Below are 22347 nucleotides of genomic sequence, written 5' to 3' on the forward strand. Positions count from 1 at the left end.
GTGAAGTTCATCTGCCGCAAACATAAAGCCGGAAATGTAAGTCTCCTTACAGTCAGTTGAGTATCTCGGATGATGTTTTACTGCAACATTCACAGGCAAGATTGGTGCATCTTGAACAATACCACACATCCTAAAGCATTTTTTTACCAGGAATCAACAACTATGATAACATATCTTGAAATAGTCACACAGCTTCGTCAAAGACGTTGCTTATCACATCCAACACTGCTTGCTAAATACAGCAGTTTTTGTAAACATCGTTAATAGTTACACTGACGTATGGGTGCATAAATAGCCCACATAGGCTCTAGATAAGTTAATATCGATTCCAGTACCTTTCATCTGACTTTCATATTGTAAACAAGCTATGATATGACAATCTGGGTTTACCTTAATATTTGTCACAAGTCCTGATTGAGAAATGATAAAAATGACATGACATGTATGTAGATAGTAAGAGAATTATATTTTCCACAAAAACCATCTTCGGAGATGGTACTGCCACCACCACATTGATACAAATAGTTCTATAATATAAACTATGATCATAAAATGTTGACTTGTGAAATGTTAAAAACATCACACATAAAACATTCACAAAACAGTATACTGCACTGACATTCACTAATGCAATCATTTACCATCAAAATGTCAGGATTATTAATAAATATTATAATGAATGTATTTCTACCCTGGAAATTATGCCATTTTTTTCAGACGTTCTTCATTATTCAAATCTATTTCACACAAAAATAGAATATAATTTAGTTTCTACATGAAAATCTGCATACAGCATAAAGGTAACATGAAACGATGAGCGTATTCTATAGAAATGCTGACAGTGCAGAGAGTAGAACTGACATGCGTTAGCAGCTGAACTTACTGACATTCTTCATGACTGTGGGTAATTTGAGCAAAAGTATTTTTGGGGGTGGGGGTTTGATTCAAAGTGAGGACTGGAAATATTAGATATTAGAAGATATCATATTGATCTTATTACAGCAATATTACACTAATCTAATACTGCTAGACGTATGACATCATAATGGTGCTTGAACGTGCTGCATGACATTCGTTTCAATGTGGTATAAAAGAAAGATATGTAACTATAGGTACAAAGCATAATGAAGGTAACCCTGCCTAATGCCTTCATTGACACTATACTATTCTAAAATCTTGAAAATATTCTAATTAATGTTGTGATCAAAGTTTAACCACTGTAGCACAGAAAATATAAATGTAATGTCAAATTACACCTTTATCTTCCTAAGAAATCAGAGTACAAAAAAGTGCCAAAGCAACAAAGAATGGACTGTATGGACTTTGACATGATATTTAGTCACATCTAAATATGGAGACAGTAATGTTTTCTTAATACACTAGCATGTGTGACAGAGTGTAATACAGAGATACTAAATGACCTTCCATGTAATGTCACTTTCATTAAACGAGTTAAAGATTTGGTATCAAACAAGAGAAAGTGAGTTTGATACTATATCTTTCATGAGTTCAATAAAAGCAGCATTGCACGGAAGAGTTTCATGTTCTGGTTAATACTCTAGAAACATAATCGGATAGAAACTGCCTACAGAAAGATGACTCTCCTATCAATTTTTTGAGTCACACAATGTCTAATACCATTGTGACAGAGTAATTAGTATTGTGACGTCACAACTGTAACCATTATGACGTCATACGTCTACCAGTTTTAGATTAGTGTAAGATTGCTGTAATAATACTACATTCCAGTAAGTTCCACGAGGAAGTAATAAATCCAGTTAGTCCATATCACCAGATATCTGGTTCAGTCATCCAAAAGATGTATGTACTTCCAGATTTAATACTGTGAAAGCCATACTCTTTTTTCTGCAATGCAGTTTGTGAATTCTCCATTTTTTATATGTTTGCAAAGACAAGCTACCTAAAGATAATCAGATTTAAATTCACAGGGAGACTGCAGATGAATTACAAAATCTGAAAGCTGGTAAATATGTTGGTGAAGATTGGAAGAGTTCTAAGTCCATCAGACCTGTGAAGATCCAGGCTAGAATTGGTCTTCTGCAACTAATGCTTGTTGTAAGAAGCAGCTAAGAAGATCAGGTGGCCAGGCTTGCTGACTTGTTTGAACATGTCATCGGTTCCAAATTCAATGCTCATTCTGTTGATCACTGGATTGTCTGGTCCAGGCTACTGTCATACAGCTGAATAATTGCTGAGTGCAGTATACAGTTCATTTTAAGGCTATCAGGCAAAATTCTTATACCTTATTGAGAATTTAATTGATCAATAAAGTAATGTATATTAAAGTGTTTCTAGAGATATGGAATTCTCTCACCGTGGTATACCATGTACACAGTCAGTAAATACAGAACCCTGCAATCTGTTCTCAATGTGATTTGTCATGATCCAGTGATCAACAATATGAGCATCGATCTGTGCAGTTGGGACCCAGTGACATGTGCCAACGAAGTCAGTGAGTCTGACCACCAGATCCCATTAGTCGCCTCTTACAACAAGCAGAGTCGCTTTTTATGGCAAGCATGGGTTGCTGAAGACCTATTCTACCCCAGACCTTCCCGGGTCGGGATGGGTAATGAGTTGGACTAGGTACCAGTCTCAATACCCGGATCTGTTATGATCACGTGATTAAACAATGAAATTCTTTCATGATTAAATCGTTGTATTGTCTTTGAAAATTCAGACATAATGATAGTCACTTCTGTTGAATATACTACATGATCAAGACATTGAAAAACTCATAAATTTTACCCTTCAAGCTGAAGAACATGTTGCCATTTCTATCAAATTTGACGTCTGAAAGTAACATAACAGTTATCTGGGTAGGGTAATAGGGAATGAGGTACCAGGGTAGAAAATCTGAAACCATCCCAGTCCTAGCAGCCATGATATGCAATAGCTCTTGTCACAATTTGTCAAAAAACAGAAAGATTTCCTTCTCAGAAATGAATGTCCTTAAATCTCCTTAAATATTTTTGGCATATCATTTTATTTTCCTAGTGCATTCTTTTCACTTCACACGCTTTTTAAGAGTTCAAAATATGCTTCCACAAACATATTTAAGATGCAACATATTGCCATCACATTTTCTAATTATGTCAAGTTTGAATGACCTAAGTACTGGTTAAACTTTCTTGGGATGGGGTTTCCAAGATAAATGTCATACACTACTAAAATCTTTTGATGAGACTAGTCAAATGAATTTAGTGTCTATGCGAGATGATTATTGTGCATAGTTTTTCATTTTTGTGGATTTCCTAAGATGTTTGAGAAACTAATTTGTTCCAATGCTCTTTAAACAAAGGCTGAAGGCTATTTATAGTCAAAACTTGCATCATGTTCATCTTCTCCAGGTTTCTTCCAAACTTTCAATGACATTAGTTCACCATACAACCAGATATGTTTATCGATATGTCAGGTGATGATGTGCTTCTTTGTGTCTGAGCTTAATACAAAGTGTCATTACACATTCGGCATAAAGTTTAGATGTAGACATGAATAAAGAGAACTTGAGAAGAATATTCAAGCACCCTGTCAATTAATGGAGACAGAGGAAGATTTTCATGTTTTATTAGTATGTGACATACAGAAACAACTAGTATGTGATATATAGGAACAACATGGGAGAAAAATTTATTCCAAAGTACACTGAAATCCATCAACCCACCTACGTCAACTGTTGAAACATACATTCTCTGAGTACCAGATGGTTGTTGACTATCATATATATAACGTGACTGAGGTCATGAAAAATGTTTATTGTACCTGTGCCACATTCAATATCAGGAGTAAGTGAGTACATTTTTATGCTTGTTTTAGCAACATTCCAGCATTATCATGAAATGGGCTTCACACATTGTACTCATACGGGGAATCGAACCCATGTCTTTGGCATGACGAGCAGATGCTTTAACCACCAGTCTACCCAATCGCCCCTCAATATACGTCTGCTTGTCAGATAGGACTGGAACGGTTGTAGATTTGTCTTGAGTGATGTTACTGTGTGTGAGTGAGTGAGTTACAATAATACTGAGTGCAACAGGTGGACAAATCCAGCAAATGTGGTTATCCCAGTCAAAGTAAACTTCGTCTCAGTGTATTTCGTTACACTCCACCATTAAGTCTAACAAAACCTAGTAGAAGGTCGCGTCAGGTAACCTTTGAGCGACCAATGACAGTCCAATCAAATGGGAGACGGTTAAATAGATTTAACCAATCAGACAACGGCTACTACTTAGGGATCGGATGGACTTTCAAAATATTCAGGTCACCGACACAGATCTCTCCACAAACAAAAATCAGCATATAACACAATTATTTGCAGTATATACGCTTTGGGGTTTCTGTTGACATGGTTACCATTAGCTAATATTTCCTCAAGATGACATGCTTGAATATTGCCAAAAACACTATTTTCAGCGACTGTTTACTCACCGTCATGGTTGTACGTATGCCATGTGCATCACCCGGAAGCGATCGTACGCTAAATAGCATTCGGAATCGTTCGGGTATGAACCTTTTCACGATAAAAAGTTCAAAAGGTACTTAAGAATGTCCACTTTCGTGATTTGGTAAGCTGTGTTCTGCTTGGTCAATCTCAAAGGTTACCTGACGCGACCTCCCATAAGGTTTTGTTAGACTCAGTGGTGGAGTGTAACAAAAAGTACTGGTGGTTATCCAGTACCAGTTCCTATATCAACACAATTTAGAATGACATTTCTTTCAAACAGTCATCATTAGTGTTTATATATAAAGGCTATGCGTTTGTTGTGTTAATAAATCATTGCTGAATCAGTATGATCAGGTAACTATATCAGCACCAGTTCACAGGGGCTTGTATTGCTGAAAATCGAACAACCTGTTGGTGCGAGCCTAACACCATATATCACGCCACGAAATGAAAATAATACTGGTGTTTTATTTTTGACCCATCAGAGAGTAGCTCGTCGTTGGTGCAAGTATATTGAGGGTGAAGGTCAAACATGGTGGACTCAGATCACTCGATACCACTAATTTCGCTGCAGGTAAAGGAATACCCTATTTCATTTGAGAGGTTGTAGAACGAAAGTGGAATATCTAGCGACTACGGGAAGGTTATGTTTTTTCGCCGATCAGGTGTTTTAAGTGAAATACGTATTTCTTCTCCGAGAGGCAATGATTTTTGTAGGTAGGTTATTGGCGTACAAATGAAAAAGTTGTCTTTTCCCGAGTTCCAAGCAACGTCACTTGGTACATAGTGCACCAGTTTTGATAATTTTGGATTTATTCGAAAGGGAATTTATCTGGCTTTATTTCAGTAAGAACTGCGGCTGTGTATTCAAAAATTTCCCACCCAGAATTCACCCATAATCGAGAGTGGGGTGTTTGACAACTTTGTGCGCATTACATCCCTTTCCTTCTTTACATGTATATGGATATCAGTGTACATGTGTTGGACCCAGGATGTTTTATTTTCAGCAATACAAGCCCCTGTGCACCAGTTCACATGCTTTATGTATTGTCATCACAATCACTGAGATTGAATGATGTTACTATTGGCAGCATTACATGCATGAATACATGACAACAGCATAATGGAGCAACTCTGTGTGTGGCACTTGGAAGTCTTTGATTGTCTCATATACATTTGTGGCAATAGTTGCTCACAAGTAATGCTAATGAATAATAAATGCCGCCTGGTGAACTCTGTAAAGATCCTGACATGACCAAATGTGGACATTATTGGTGTCCTCAGGTGTCCACACAAAGCAGGACATCCTGTCTGAGTTTAGAGTCTGATTTAGCGAGATTCCGCAAAAACATTTATGAAAGAGTTGCATCTGGATTCCCATCACATCCTGTTTGATCATGTGACAAATAAATGAAGTATTCATTGAATATGCTTATTATTATTTTATTAACAAGATTATTGTCTTATGTTTAAAACTGTGGACATAACTTGAAAACTCACAAGATATCAACTGTCGATAGCTGAGCATACCTTTGTTAATCTCAGCTATGACTGACTTTAATGAAGGGTAATACATGTAACTATCATGAGTATTACAAGTACCCTGGATGGGTCAGATAATAGTTGGGTCGGGCTGGAAATTTGGACCCGTCTCATCAAAATATCTTTACTAAGTGAAATCGAAATGAAACTTCTCATAATTCTTTTACTGTTGTGTGCCAAACATTTCCAACAGTATGTTGGTACACTGGGACCCCCCTAGACTAACAGCTCGTCTCTGAAGTGAACATATTTTACTGAAAAAACGTTCATAGTGAAAAAAAATAATATAATGAAATGGAGCCCTGAGACTTTCTTCATTTCCTGAAGCTAAGGAAATCTAGACTTGCCACTTGCGTGGGCTTTCTTGTACAATGTATATATATACTTCAGGGTCTGTATGACAGACTATTACTCCCAAAATTATTCCAGTATGTCTGTCACGGTGCACTGGATGCTCAAGATCTGAGAAACATGTCAACTAGTCCTCCAGCAGGAAAGAAGCTGACTGCTGAATGAACACTTGCACTGAGACTGCTAGAATGACTGTATAAGCTCCTATATATGATTCTGACAGCAACACATAAACCCATATACTGGTGGTAATTTGAATACTCTCCTCAGAGGGTTGGAGATTCAGAACCTGGGGAAATCTAGACTTGCTGCATTTAGGGCATAAACATTGCAGGGATGCCAGAAGGGCTAGGCAGTAGGTAAAATAATGTGCTCCAGGGATTGTTAGACAGAATATGGGACTACAGACAAGGTCTTGCTATACTTCATATTGTGAATACATGTCCTTTGGTTGACACTGTATCATGTGACAGGAAGTGTGTTCAGCATGCAAGAGGTAAAACAATTGTGTGTTCAGTATGAATGAACACAGCAATAAAGTATGACAACAGTCAGGAGAGATATGAATCTTATGTCCTAATCATTCTGCCTTTAGACAAATGAGAAGTTGACCAAACAGGATCAGGCTGCATTAAACTGGTTCTGCTCATTATCAACAATCATTCTTGTTCCTTAAGAAAACATTTTTTTTCAGTTCAGAAACTGACCAGTTTTTAGTCAATTGCAAAATTATCTCACAACCAGTGATTCACTTCTCATGCAAACATTACAGTGTTTCAATTCAGATCAGTCCCTCAGATCATAATTCACCACACTGATGCAGGGACCTTCAACTATTATGTGTCTGAATGCTTCAGATCCACACAAAAACGCAAGGGAAATTGTTAGAGTCCATAAGTTGCATTCAGTCAAAAAAACTGCCACAGGGGATGATTTTTTAAAGCACTCTTGAATTATGGTAAACATTTTCACGAATAACCATATAACTGTAGATCACAAGGTGACACATCCTTTACAAAAGATGTCCTTCACAGTTTACTACCTGTTCACATTAGGGTTGAGCATCCAGTGTCACTGAGTGCGAGATAGTTAATGGCCTGTTAAAAATCTTACTTGATATCCGGGTACCTACCTATATTTACAAAAGCCAGAGCAAATAACTTACAGCATCAAACAGACTCCTAGTCATATAATTTCCTCCATCAGTCTGTCTAAGAATGTCTTGTGAAATGTAATTGCACTTCTTACTCGTAGAAACAACATATTATCCACATTCTGAGTTAAACAAGCTAAATAAATATGTTGACATAACCCCACAGTAATGCAGTAATTCTTCAAAAGTTAATTTGTAGAATGTTTAAATTCTCAAAATAATGTCGGACCAAAATTTTGAGTCAGTCTGTTGTGAAAAGTTCCAGCAGCTATGACACAAGCATGACACAGACAATGATTATTTCGCACTTCGAACTCAAGTCACGCCACGATTACAGTTGCAAAATACTTCTGAGGCTGCAAGGTCCATTTAATAATACAGCTGATTTAATCAAGATAATGCACAGCGTATACCGCCTTGTTAGAGTTTGAGATGTAACAAGCAGTAGAGTAGAGATTACTGTATGACACCATCCTGCTCAGCTAACCTCAGGTCTCAGAATCAAGGAGTCTGTACAGAGGATAAACTATTCCAGGAATGGTTTACAGAATCGGTAGGTTTACAAGAACAGTAGGTTTCAGTGCTGCTGACATGGAGAAGAGACAGGTGTTGACGCTTTCCATGTACATCTTTGTAAAAATATTTAATTATTATTGCTGTAATAACAACGCTGCATAATTAGGTATGGTTTCTCAAATATAAATCAATAAAATTTTATGTAATGCTGTTCAACATGCCAGAGCAGCACAGTGAGGTAGTTAAGGCATAGGAACACAGCTGCAACAGCAGTTGTTTGTCAGTATTTTCATGATTCATGAATTTTTCTGTCCCGGATAGGTTCAAGGTTGGTAATTTATTCTTCATGGCTATGATGATGAACACACATACATAAATGTCTTAGATATCATATGTCATATGGTTGACCTATTCCTCCATAGTTCTTCACCCTAGAGTCTATTGTTTCTGGCATACTGATAAAAATATTGACAATCCATCAACTACTTTAGAAAACAAAACCCCAAACATGTGATGTTTCAGATACAGTATCCCACCTTCTACATGGGATTCAGGATCCTACTTTCTACATGGGATTCAGGATCTACCTTCTACATGGGATTCAGGATCTACTTTCCACATGGGATTCAGGATCCTACTTTCTACATGGGATTCAGGATGTACCTTCTACATGGGATTCAGGATCTACCTTCTACATGGGATTCAGGATCCACCTTCTACATGGGATTCAGGATCTACCTTCTACATGGGATTCAGGATCTACCTTCTACATGGGATTCAGGATCCACCTTCTACATGGGATTCAGGATCTACCTTCTACATGGGATTCAGGATCCACCTTCTACATGGGATTCAGGATCTACCTTCTACATGGGATTCAAGATGTACCTTCCACATGGGACTCAGGACCATACCTTCCACATGGGATTCAGGATCTACCTTCTACATGGGATTCAGGATCTACCTTCTACATGGGATTCAGGATCCACCTTCCACATGGGATTCAGGATCTACCTTCCACATGGGATTCAGGATCTACCTCCTACATGGGATTCAGGACCCTACCTTCCACATGGGACTCAAGAACTACCTTCTACATGGGACTCAGGATCTACCTTTACATGGGATTCAGGATCCTACCTTTACATGGGATTCAGGATCCCACCTTCTACATGGGATTCATAATGTACCTTCTACATTTGACTCAGGGTGTACCTTCTACATGGGACTCAAGATCTACCTTCCACATGGGATTCAGGATCTACCTTCTACATGGGATTCAGGATCTACCTTCCACATGGGATTCAGGATCTACCTTCCACATGGGATTCAGGATCTACCTCCTACATGGGATTCAGGACCCTACCTTCCACATGGGATTCAGGATATACCTTCCACATGGGATTCAGGATGTACCTTCTACATGGGACTCAAGAACTACCTTCTACATGGGAATCAGGATCTACCTTTACATGGGATTCAGGATCCTACCTTTACATGGGATTCAGGATCCCACCTTCTACATGGGATTCATAATGTACCTTCTACATTTGACTCAGGGTGTACCTTCTACATGGGACTCAAGATCTACCTTCTACATGGGATTCAGGATGTACCTTCTACATGGGATTCAAGATCTACCTTCTACATGGGACTCAAGATCTACCTTCTACATGGGATTCAGGATCCCATCTTCTACATGGGATTCAGGACCCTACCTTCAACATGGGATTCAGGATCTACCTTCTACATGGGATTCAGCATCCCTCTTCCACATTGGATTCAGGATCTACCTTCTACATGGGATTCAAGATCTACCTTCCACATGGGTATTCATGATCCCACCTTTTACATGGGATTCAGGATACAACCCTCTATACAGTATTCAAGATGTACTCTCTACATAGGATTTAGGATCTACCTTCTACATGGGATTCAGGATACTACCTTCTATATAAGTATTCAAGATCTGCCTTTTACAATGGATTCAGGATAATGTCTTCTATGTAGGATTCCGAACCCTACCTTCTACATAGGATTCAGGATACAAGCTTTTACATGGGATTCAGGACTCTAACTTATACATGGAATTTGGGATCCTACCTTCCGCATGGGATTAGGCTCCCACCTTTCACATGAAATTCATCATACAACCCTCTATACAGTATTCAAGATGTACTTTCTACATAGGATTCAGGAGCCTACACTCTTCATCTAGATACATCACCTCGTCAGATTTTTAAAGGAACCCAACTCTGTGCATGGATGGAGCAGCAACATTGGGCAGCTCATACAATATTTAGGAATCCTGCGCTACAAGGATGTGAAGGTAGTCGTCAAGCTTCACTGCATCAGGATGGGTTTACTTTGTACAAACCTGAACATGCTAGCAGTGAAAACAAAATATAGTTTTATCAGAACACGCCAAAAAATAAATAGACACTAATCTTTCCCAGACATCATTACAACCCGTATTTTGGAAGAGTATCTGTAACTAGCACCACTCAGAAGTGGTGTGTTTTCTCATTCCAACCTACTCAACCTTCTTGTGATGACACAACACTGAGTCATTATACTCTGGTTTAACTCACTCTCCATTAGGAGGCAAACAAGGACACTGTTCAGCAGCAACAAGCCCACTCAGCAGGGGCTGAGTGATGCCTCCAGCCTCCCTGCAATGTTATCTTATCAACATTGCAACAGTCTACCTACCCTGTGTGAACGCAGGCCATCAATATTGACAATAAATCCCACTCCACATGCATCGCTCTCGTACTGAGGGTCGTACAAGCCACTTGCATCCGGGATGCCTGGGACTTTCCCTGCCACGCACCTCATGCCTTGCCCTGCCCTGCAATGTAAACACAATACTTTGTGACAAGTGTAACATGGACCATGTCAGACATGTCAGCATAGTCATAACATAGCTAATTCCAGACCTGTCAGTATGGTTATGACATGGCTTATATCAGGCCTGTCACCATGATTATAACATGATTAATGTCAGTTATGTCAGCACGGTTATAACTTGGCTAATGTCACACCTGTCAGTATGGTTATAGCAAGGCTAATGTCACACCTGTCAGTATGGCTATAGCATGGCTAATGTCACACCTGTCAGTATGGTTACAGCATGGCTAATGTCACACCTGTCAGTATGGTTACAGCATGGCTAATGTCACACCTGTCAGTATGGTTATAACTTGGCTAATGTCACACCTGTCAGTATGGTTATAGCATGGCTAATGTCACACCTGTCAGTATGGTTATAACTTGGCTAATGTCACACCTTTCAGTATGGTTATAACTTGGCTAATGTCACACCTGTCAGCACGGTTATAGCAAGGCTAATGTCACACCTGTCAGTAAGGTTATAGCATGGCTAATGTCACACCTGTCAGTATGGTTACAGCATGGCTAATGTCACACCCATCAGTATGGTTATAACTTGACTAATGTCACACCTTTCAGTATGGATATAACTTGGCTAATGTCACACCCGTCAGCATGGTTATAACTTGCTTTATGTCACACCTGTCAGTATGGTTATAACTTGCTTTATGTCACACCTGTCGGTATGGTTATAGCATGCCTAATGTCACACCTGTCAGTATGGTTATAGCATGGCTAATGTCACATCCGTCAGCATGGTTATAGCATGTTTAATGTCACACCCATCAGTATGATTATAACTTGGCTAATGTCACACCCATCAGTATGGTTATAACTTGGCTAATGTCACACCTGTCAGTATGGTTATAGCATGGCTAATGTCACACCTGTCAGTGTGGTTATAGCATGGCTAATGTCACATCCATCAGCATGGTTATAGCATGCTTAATGTCACACCCATCAGTATGGTTATAACTTGGCTAATGTCACACCTGTCAGTATGGTTATAGCATGGCTAATGTCACATCTGTCAGCATGGTTATAGCATGTTTAATGTCACATCCATCAGTATGATTATAACTTGGCTAATGTCACACCTGTCAGTATGGTTATAACTTGGCTAATGTCACACCTGTCAGTATGGTTATAGCATGGCTAATGTCACACCTGTCAGTATGGTTATAGCATGGCTAATGTCACATCCGTCAGCATGGTTATAGGATAGCTAATGCCACACCTGTCAGTATGGTAATTACAGGGCTAATTTCACATCCGTCAGTATGGTTATAGCATGGCTAATTTCACATCCTTCAGTACTGTATGACCTACAAATATGTTATAACATTGTATGCTGGACATGAAAGCATCAGTATAACATGGCTTATGGCAAATCTGAAGGACAGTGTAGCACAGCCTACGTGATATTTGAAGTACAAGAGATAAAAGATATGGTGTATATACTGAGCGTACCATGACATGATGATGCAGGTATATGAAGCATTTTTTAATCTGACATTTGTTGCATCTGAGGTATGGTAAAACATAATCCCTGCTATATCCAATTTAGGTCTAATTTAACTAAAATATGCATGACCATCTCAGTCTATCCTAAGTGCAGTTTACCATGGCACATGCTGCATTTAAAGTATAGCTTTGTCTGTCATATCTAAGTATATCTTTAACATAGAATAGCTTATGCGACCCCTGCAGTATTGCTCAACTCAACTATGTTGTGTCTATAGTACAGCTCATCATGGCCTTTGTGGTACACAAAGTATAGCTGACCATGGTATTTGTAAACCTGGCCAGACAATCATGGCATAATTCATATAGGGATGAGAATAGGTATGAGAAAAAAAAAAATAGGAAAATGAGCTGGGGGTCTTGAGGGAGTTTTATTCCCCATGCCAGAACCAATGTCGACTACGAACTCTGCAGATCCATGACAAAAAACTCTCATCCATGTTCTTTTAGTTAACCATAGCAGGTGGCCTGTATGACATCAACATTCTAGCTTCATGTGTCCCTGTTAGTCCTGCAGCTCCATATAACCCTGATAACACAGCACTCAGTAAATCTGCATGAGCATGTGTGAGCACACGCAGTGTACACATAAATATAGTATCAGGCCTGTCTGCTGTGACACAGTTGAACACAATGTTACCCTGCTTAAAATATCTCAGGTATGTACTCCTATACATCAAAACACCATACAATATGCACATCTGACATTGCTGCACAGTTATGTCACCAACGCAATAAGCAAACGCTTACCACACTGTGACTAACATAACTTAACATTTCAATTCTCATGCAGAAAATAACAACATTCCTGAATGAAAAGAAAGTTTAGCAACAATACAAAATGTGGTCCATGGCAATATCATGACAAAAGTCTCTTTGTGGCACATTGTGTTACCTGCTCCATCAATATTACTTAATGCCATACCTACAGTACAGCAATTCACACTGAATGTTACCGACTCAGTGAGAGAGTGAACATTACTTAATGCCGTACCTATATTGCAGTAATTCACAAGGAGTCTTACCCGCTCAGTGAAAGAGTGAATATTACTTAATGCCGTACCTATATTACAGTAATTGACAGTGAGTGTTACCCACTCAGTGACAGAGTGAACATTACTTAATGCCATACCTATGTTACAGCAATTCACATGCGAGTTTACCAGCTCAGAGCACATACCTAGCTAGAGTTTTCCAGACACATGCATATAACAGAGTTCATACACACTTGCCAAAACAGAAAATAATTTCAATTTCTAAATACTACATTCTAGACAGAGATCTATTTCTTACTCAAACCTTACTGCCCCTGAAAGTGTTAATTTACTTAGAACTGAAACTTCAGATGTATTTTAACTTAAATTAAATGCAATGATCCATAACTAACCATTCAAATGTATTCCTCTTTAGAGGTCCTGTTGTAGTCTGTTGTACAGATCCTGAAGTATATATATCCAAGAAAGCTGACGCAACTCTAGAAAATGTGGCAAGTCTAGAAAATGTGGCAAGTCTAGATAGTCTCAGGGCGCCATTTCATTATTTTATCTTTTTTCACTATGAACGTTTTTTCAGTGAAATATGTTCATTTCAGAGACTAGCTGTTAGTCTAGTCCTGTTCTCAATGAACTAGATATTACCTCTGCCATACAACTACTTCTCACTTATTACATAAATTAACCATTAAAATTGGCAATATTTGAAAAATTATTGTGCATAAATGGCACTGAATATTGACCTTTGGGTAGTTCAATGTAAGTCCTTGATAACCATTTTGTTTCATTAGCTTATCTGCTAATATTTCCTTGAAATTCTCATTACATAACATCATATATTTCATTTACTCCAGCTGTTAACAAGTATCATGTATTATACACTACCTAGCAGCCATGAGTGAACATACCTGCTGGTGTACTCCTGGTGATATTATTGAGTTGCTCTAGGTGGCTGGTGTTCTTTACTCTGTCTGTGCTGCTATGCTGTCTGTCTGAGTTGCTGAGATCCTCAAGGTCACACCACAGATGTGAAGGTTGGCTGGCCCAGAATATCACAGCACTGTCCTGGTTATGGACTATAGAAAGCTTTAGGAAGTCTGAAACAAGAACAGCACTTGCATCAGTGGAGTGTCAGATGGGCTAATGCAGCAGACGATTTCATCTGTCGTCTTTCGCCTGCCTGATGAGTGGGAGCACTGCTGCGATAGATCAGTAGGTGTAGAACCAAAGTTAATAAGAACACATAGCTCTAAGGCTAAATAGTACAATTTCTTTTAAAGCTAAATTCACTTGGTTTCCAATAAAACTGGCTAAGTATCAAAACTCTGCTTTACTTTCAATACACTACTATTTCACTATAGCACTACTGACACTATGAAACCTCCAAGCTCAGGGAACACAAACATTATGTGTTATCAGGGTTAATTTCATCCTCCACAGTCTCATGGAATCATTTACAACAGCTTTCAGCACTGACGAGACCGAAGTGACTGGTTAGTCCGAATTACATTAGGAAGAGACTAAGACAGGGGATTCACCCTCAATTCACATACAGTTTTACTACACTATATCAAACACATGAGGTTAATATTTGTTACCTTGTCTCCAGTGTATCTCAGTGTGTGTGTGTGTGTGCACGTATGTGTGTGTGTTGGGGGGAGAGATGGGAAAGAAGCATTTCTTGGAAAACGTTGAGCAGAGAAGATTGTTTTTGCCTTGTAGGGTGCACAAGTTGCAATATGTTTAAGTGTTGCTTATAGGAAGGCAGCACTGATTTCCCCATAAGAATGTATACATTAAGATTATAAAAGCTTCACACAGTCATGCTCTGCTGATCCTGTTCTTTGTCATGTTGACTAGTGTCTCTAACACTCTTTTCAAATGTCACAATGCTAAATGGCAGTGAATTACAGGGCATCAACATTCTTCCCCACCCCACCAATAGTCTCCCATCTCTCACTTAATGGAATCAATGACAGTCATGGTTTACCTGCCACTGAGGCCACTGGCAGATGGGAAATAGAGAACCCGAGTGTGAATCCCAATAAAGGACAAACCCAATATAGGTGACCTGACAGGCATGTGCGCCATGGGTGACAGACCCATGTAAGTAGCAACACTCACATCAAGGTCAAGGCTGTAATGGAGGACAACCAGGGACTGATGTCTGCACCAGTGTAGCAGGCCATTTCTTTCCCGGTCTAAACTTTCTCCATGGAGAATCTGGCCCAGTATTCCTGGGCAAAGTTTTGAACTGGGATATGCTAGACTAAGTTTTCTTAGCCACAGTTTCCCCGGTCTCAACTAGGATATTTTGTTCTCATTTCTATGAAATAGGGGGTAGATCTAGAGAGATTTGGCAAATTGGTTCCTGTGTATCTGATGGTTATGGAGCTTTCTACTTAAGCCTACTCATGGGGTGAAATAAGCATTATGCACTGGACCAATAGAAGCTCACGTTCGATATTAAATGATGACTAACATTGACTAATTAGACATCAGATTAAGACCTATCCCATATGATACTATAGTGTCAAATATTAGCATGGTACCTGAGCTCTAAATGATCAGTGGTTCACAAATCTAGGGAAGTCCCCACTGCATTTAACAGATATGTTGGAGAATTTGTTGTGATGAGGAAAAATCATAAAACTGATTTGAGTGGCATTTTAGAAGTTGTGGAGTACAATATACACCACGCTTTAAGTAAAACAACTTCTTTATTTCAAGAGGGAGATGTTTCGATACAGATTCTCGTACTGTTGTCAAGCAGGCAACAGAACAAGAACCTGTATTGCAACACTGGACTCACAACATAAAGAAGTTGTTATCCTTAAAGCACATAACTAATAATCAATATGTGCATAACAAGTAGTACATTGGATTACATCCAGACAAAATACATTTGTACTTCGTGCTCTCAAATGAAGACAAAAGATTGTTAAAAACTTTGAAAAAAGTGTTCCAATCAAATGTGATACAAACAACGACATTCATATGTATATTACATACATGAGCAGATATATACAGCAAAATCACATGCCTGCACATAATCCAGATAATGCACATGGATTTTTGTACATAATTTAAGCCATTTTTCTCTGCCAGTCACATTCTAGCAGTATCAATACTGGTGTATGTCTGTGCCTGGCAAACAAGTGCAATGATGGAAGGAAAACAGCAATATCTCAGATGTAATGATACAATCAGCCCACATACAAATTGTCATCTTTGTCTAAGACAAACCCTCAAGGCTGCTAGACATTTTGTTCTGAATAGGAATGACAACATGAATCACAACATGAACACTTTCCAATAAGAGAGTTTAGTTCATATTGGTTATTTTGTGTCATTAATGTTGTTTGTTTAATGCTGCACTTAGCAACATTACAGCCATATGTTAGTTTCCTGTAAATAATAAAGTGACCATAGCATGAACATCAATATATGCACTTGAAATGCAACATATATTTTGTCAACAAAGTCCACCTGACCACTGATCCCGTTAGATGCCTTTTACGACAAGCATTGGTTCCTGACAACCAATTCCAACCCAGATTTTCACAGGTTTTGTGGTCAATTGACCTCAAATTCAATATGCCCAAACAAAATAGTGGGCTCACTTAAAAGTAGATCTAAACATTACACATTAATGTCCAATACAGACAGCAAATCTATTTTCAAACCTCTCTGAGTTCACTCAAGAACACAGCTTATTGACAAAAACCTCATCCAGTTACTCATTTATTGTGAGTAAGTAAGTTCAGTTTTACTGCTTTTAGCAATATTCCAGCAATATCATGGCGGGGGACACCAGAAATGGGCTTCACACATTGTGACCACTGGGGGAATTGAACTAAGGTCTTTGGCGTGACAGGCGAATGCTTTAACATTTAGGCTACCCCACAGCCCTTCATTTATTGTGAATCATGAACACAAAGTATCACATCACATCGCAGTATTCTGGCTACAACAATGTGGGGGTACTATATCTCAAATGCTAGCCATGCATCAATTCAATCCATGACTCCAGACTGATGAGCCAGTAGCACCAGATACCACTAGACTATATTTCTGTCCTCTGGAATTTGTACCGCATTATAATGTGAGTTAATACTATTCTGATACTTTTGTGAATACTATTCTACAAAAAAAACCCTGTTAAATTCACTGCATAAACCAAGTGATTGAGTATGGTGTTATGCGGCTTATAGTGATATTCCTGCTAAAATATCACACAGGAGACACAAATGATGGTACTCACTGTACTCATACAGGGAATGGAACCTGGGTTTTTGGTGTGATGAGCAAACACTTTAACCACTAGGCTACCCCACCGCCTCCATAGGCCAAATAGAGAAAAACATGAAAAAGCCATACTCATCATCATCAGTATTGAATGCAATTGCCTCATTGTATGATAATGCTTCATAAATTTGCTGCAACACTTAGTTCAGGACAAATACTATGGGTCATTGAAGACACTTGCATACACACACCATGTCTGTAGTCGGGATAGACTTGCAAGTATTTTTATTTTCTGAAGATGATATTGCATGCATTAAACTCGACCACAGTATCATTGACAGAGAATACGAAACTGTCATGCCTTCTTGTGTAAACACAATCCCAGGTAGATGTATAGTAGTTAAACACGATATGACGCAATACTGACCCTGATAAAATTACGGAAACTGCGTCTGTACCCTTGGAATGTTATCTTGACTGGACTGAGACACTATCATGTCCCATTGAAGTGCATGTCACTGGTTAACATTGTTACTGAAGGCCATATGAGGTCACAAGGTCAGCGGAATTAGGTAATCATGTACTGCTGGAGTCTTTCACTATGATAAGGTGGACACAGGTAATGAATCAGATATTTCTTTCATGTTCTCCTAGATACACTGCCCACGTGATTCCTTCTGGTTATAGAGTACATGGAATCTCCCAGTCTGTACCAGCAGAGTCCATGGAAATAGTCAAGGAGGAAAAAACACCCGAGACTACAAGTCTTTTCTTCAGTCTTCGTAGCACACTCACAGGTTTTCCATCCTATTAGTACCAAGGTGTTGGATACCATTGCTTAACTACAGCTCCATGCATGTCAGCTGAATATGTCAACTAAAGCTATGGTCCCATACACAGGTGCTGAATCATGAATGTCCCAACTAAATCTATGGTGCTAGCTTAATCACAGGTGCTGAATGTCCCATCTCCTGTTCCACACACATCTGTTCAGTGTTTGATCATTAACAGCAGCCATGCACTCAGATGATCAAGGTCCCAATTTTACTGTCTGCTCACACACTCTAGTGTTGAATGTCCCAAACTAAACTGCATGGTAACTCACACTACTGTTGAATGTCCAAATTATACTATACACACACTATTGTTGAATGTCCAAATTATACTATACACTCATTACTGTTGAATGTCCAAATTATTCTATACACTCACTACTGTTGAATGTCCAAATTATACTATACATACACTACTGTTGACCATCCATATTATAATATACACACACTACTGTTGAATGTCCAAATTATACTATACATACACTACTGTTTAACGTCCAAACGATACTATACACACACTACTGTTTAACGTCCAAACGATACTATACACACACTACTGTTGAACGTCCAAATTATACTATACACTCACTACTGTTGAACGTCCAAATTATACTATACACTCACTACTGTTTAATGTCCGAACTATACTATACACACACTACTGTTTAACGTCCAAATAATACTTACTATACACACACTACTGTTTAATGTCCAAATTATACTATACATGCACTACTGTTGAATGTACAAACTATAATATGTGTCCCAGTGTATCTATCTTGATATACTAAGGCATTAACATTTTGAATGTCAAGTCTGACTGTCCCTGACCTACACCACTTTCCACTCCACCAAAACCTTTTTGCTTATACAACGGTTCTCAATGAATTAAATCCAGATTTTCTCAGGATCAGGACCACTGAAAGCATTTGCTTGTCAGGCTGAAGACATGGGTTCGCCTCCCACAAGGGTACAAGGTATGGAGTCCATTTCTGGTGTCCCCCACCACGATATTGCTGGAACATTGCTAAAGGCAGTATACAACCATACTCACTCACCCTTTACATTTCAGAAATAATTAGCTGAATATCTCATATTCCACAGTGACTTTGTCGAAACCATGTCTGTTCTTTATGACGACTTTATATACAATGCTGAACTGTAAGAAAATATTTCATATTCTAAAATGTAATTACCAGTAAGTCTGCTATTGTAAATCTCACAAATTCTACTCAGATGCAATAAGCTGATATTAGGATATAAAGCAGATATTCAATTTGAGAAACACTCTAATTTCATTTTCATAAAATCAGTTTGTCAAATTTGGATATTTTTGAGTTCTCATATTACTTGAATTGAATGAAACATCCATCCATATGTTACATGGTTAAAATATTGTTTTTTCATTAGCAAATAGTATGGCACAGGTAATGACATTTAATCAGTGAAAACAAAACTCATTACTAGTTCTGTTCTATGCATTAAAGTCAAAATAAACAATATTGTTTAGTTTTAATTTCATTTATTATTTCAGACTTGTCAAAATATAACTGAAGAAAAGCCAATAACATTCATTTCTTTTCATGGGAAATTGTTTGATTAGAACGAACTTGGGAAAATATTAGAACGGGCTTGAAAATACACTTGAATCTTGATAATGACTGTTCATCTCATGCACATACACATCAAATGATAAACCTCTTCACATGTATTAAATACATGAAATATGAAGGAGACAGGTCATCAACGCTCGTTCAAACGTGGCATAGAAATCACAACAGAATAAAATAGTAAGCATAAGTTATATAACGGAATTTTAACAGGACACCAGTTTAGACCCTCATATAGTATCCACCGTCTTCTCGGGAGGAGATTAAGTGACTGTCGATCATGCAAAATGCAATGCTGCATATTGACTTAGAGAACGACTTTAGGAACTAGCCTTGACATAGACCCAAGTCGTACCCACATGCCTATCCCTGTGCACCTTTGGCAGTGATACGTCGTCACTATTTGTATACGACTCAAGGAACCGTTCTTGCATTTTCGCGTGCGTACAACCAAGTGTATTGTAGTCGTTTCCTTGTAGTACCGCTACGACGAATTCCGGTTCGTAGCGTTTGCTCTCATTCAAATGAGTCTAAAACACTTACCGCTTTGAGAAAGCCTCGACGCGTTTGACTGTTTGGTGCAATCACTCTTGCCTAAATAGAAAGCTCTGGTCTGAATTAATTCGTATCATGGACTAGCCTAAGCTCACGTAGTAAAATAGTTTGCTGTGGTATACATGTGAATGGCACGTGCTCAATGTAAGACCTTCTCTGATTGGTCCAAGCAGGGCTTACCCATTTTTCGGGGTTGTTTATGTGTTTTACACAACATCGTGTGCTCCACGTGGGATATGGTTATGTGATAACTGTACACACGTCAGCGCATGTTTTACTGCTTTTATGCGCTGACCACCACTTTAACAGCACATGCAAAGAACCCAAAGGCAGCAGAACAAGTGACGTACACAAGATTAAATTTAGCTTGCCTATCACTAGCATGAAATCGATTTTGAGGGTCTAAACGTGCGACCTCATGTTTAGATGAAACGAATTTACAGTAAATTGCAGTAATGAATTAAGATAGTTTCCATTTGAATTACATGGGATGTGTGTGTGTGTGTGTGTGTGTGTGTGTGTGTGTGTGTGTGTGTTTGTGCGTTCGTGCGTGCGCGCGCGCGGATGGGTAGAGGGAGGTTTGAAAGAGAGAGGATGGTGGTGCCGGGGGATCTTTTCATTACCATTTCAGGATAGGCCCATTATGAAATGGGAATGTCTTTATCTGGTGTTAAGGACACGGCGGGACCAGTGGAAAATAACACGTGCTGTACTGAGTGATAAGAGTAGACTGTGATTGTGATTAATTTCATGCAGCACAGCATTGAACTTTGTCCCCGCTCAAGGAAATACCCACCGTAAAAGATCATTCCTTGTATGTAAGCGTTTGGACTGTTTTAGTTTCTCACCTCGGTCAGCACTGACAGCGGGGTGCCGCCAGCTGGACAGAGCAAACAAACCAGCAACTGGTCACATCCAGACTGGTAACGCGTAGTCTATGAAAACATACAGTTTTGTTCGAAACAAAGCAATCCATTTCGACTGAAAAGTAGCCCCGTGAGGTCTTAGATCTAGACCTGCATTAGTTAAATCTTGTGCATTTTGTGAAGGGATGATCGAGGCAGGCGATGGGGTCATGTGCACGAGGACTGAACTCGGCCCTCCGCAACAAGTAGCCTGTCGGAGAGTGAGTGAGTGTACGTTTACACAGCTTTCAGCAATATTACAGCAATATCAAGACGGGGACACCATAAATGGGCTTTTCAATGTCAAGAATCGAACACAGGTCTTCGGCGTGAGTAGCTTTAACCACCTGTCGGAGGCTCATTCGACTGACTTATCTCCCTTGAACCACAGCTGCAAGCTTCACAACGTATTGGGCATCCCTAATATAACAACGCATTGCTGTTTCTGGATAATTAAAACTGTTCGATCAAAGGTAACAATGAGAAAAAACAAAAGAAAACAATATAAAAGCAAACAAAGAAATGACGATTAAAAATGAATAGTATTCTTGTTCTTGCTCCTGATCTTGGTCCTGTTTGAAGGAATTGAAGCTGACGCTGTAGCAAGGAGTCTCATGAATGTGTGTTACAGTCTAGACCTCCTCCTCGTTAATAGAACCCCGCACATGTTATCAATTGACATAGCAGCGCTCCACACTCCACCAGACTGTTCTATTGTGACGCACTGTAATGGCGAACATATGGTAGATGTTATATAA

The 22347-nt window shown here is 38.9% G+C and overlaps 1 protein-coding gene across 2 annotated transcripts in view; it reads right to left on the minus strand.

Moving 5' to 3' along the window:
- Positions 1 to 20810, minus strand: part of LOC137288160 (uncharacterized) — a 91019-nt gene extending 70209 nt beyond the window's left edge. For both annotated transcript variants that reach the window (XM_067820579.1, XM_067820578.1), the window contains exons 1-3: positions 20673 to 20810; positions 14347 to 14535; positions 10743 to 10881 (exon numbers count right to left, since the gene is read on the minus strand). In XM_067820579.1, the coding sequence (XP_067676680.1) occupies positions 10743 to 10868 (126 nt within the window). In that variant the 5' untranslated portion in view covers positions 10869 to 10881; positions 14347 to 14535; positions 20673 to 20810. The remainder of the gene's footprint in view (positions 1 to 10742; positions 10882 to 14346; positions 14536 to 20672) is intronic.
- Between the last annotated feature and the right edge of the window lie 1537 nt (positions 20811 to 22347).

This window comes from Haliotis asinina, chromosome 6 (assembly GCF_037392515.1).
Source record: "Haliotis asinina isolate JCU_RB_2024 chromosome 6, JCU_Hal_asi_v2, whole genome shotgun sequence".
Taxonomy (NCBI): domain Eukaryota; kingdom Metazoa; phylum Mollusca; class Gastropoda; order Lepetellida; family Haliotidae; genus Haliotis; species Haliotis asinina.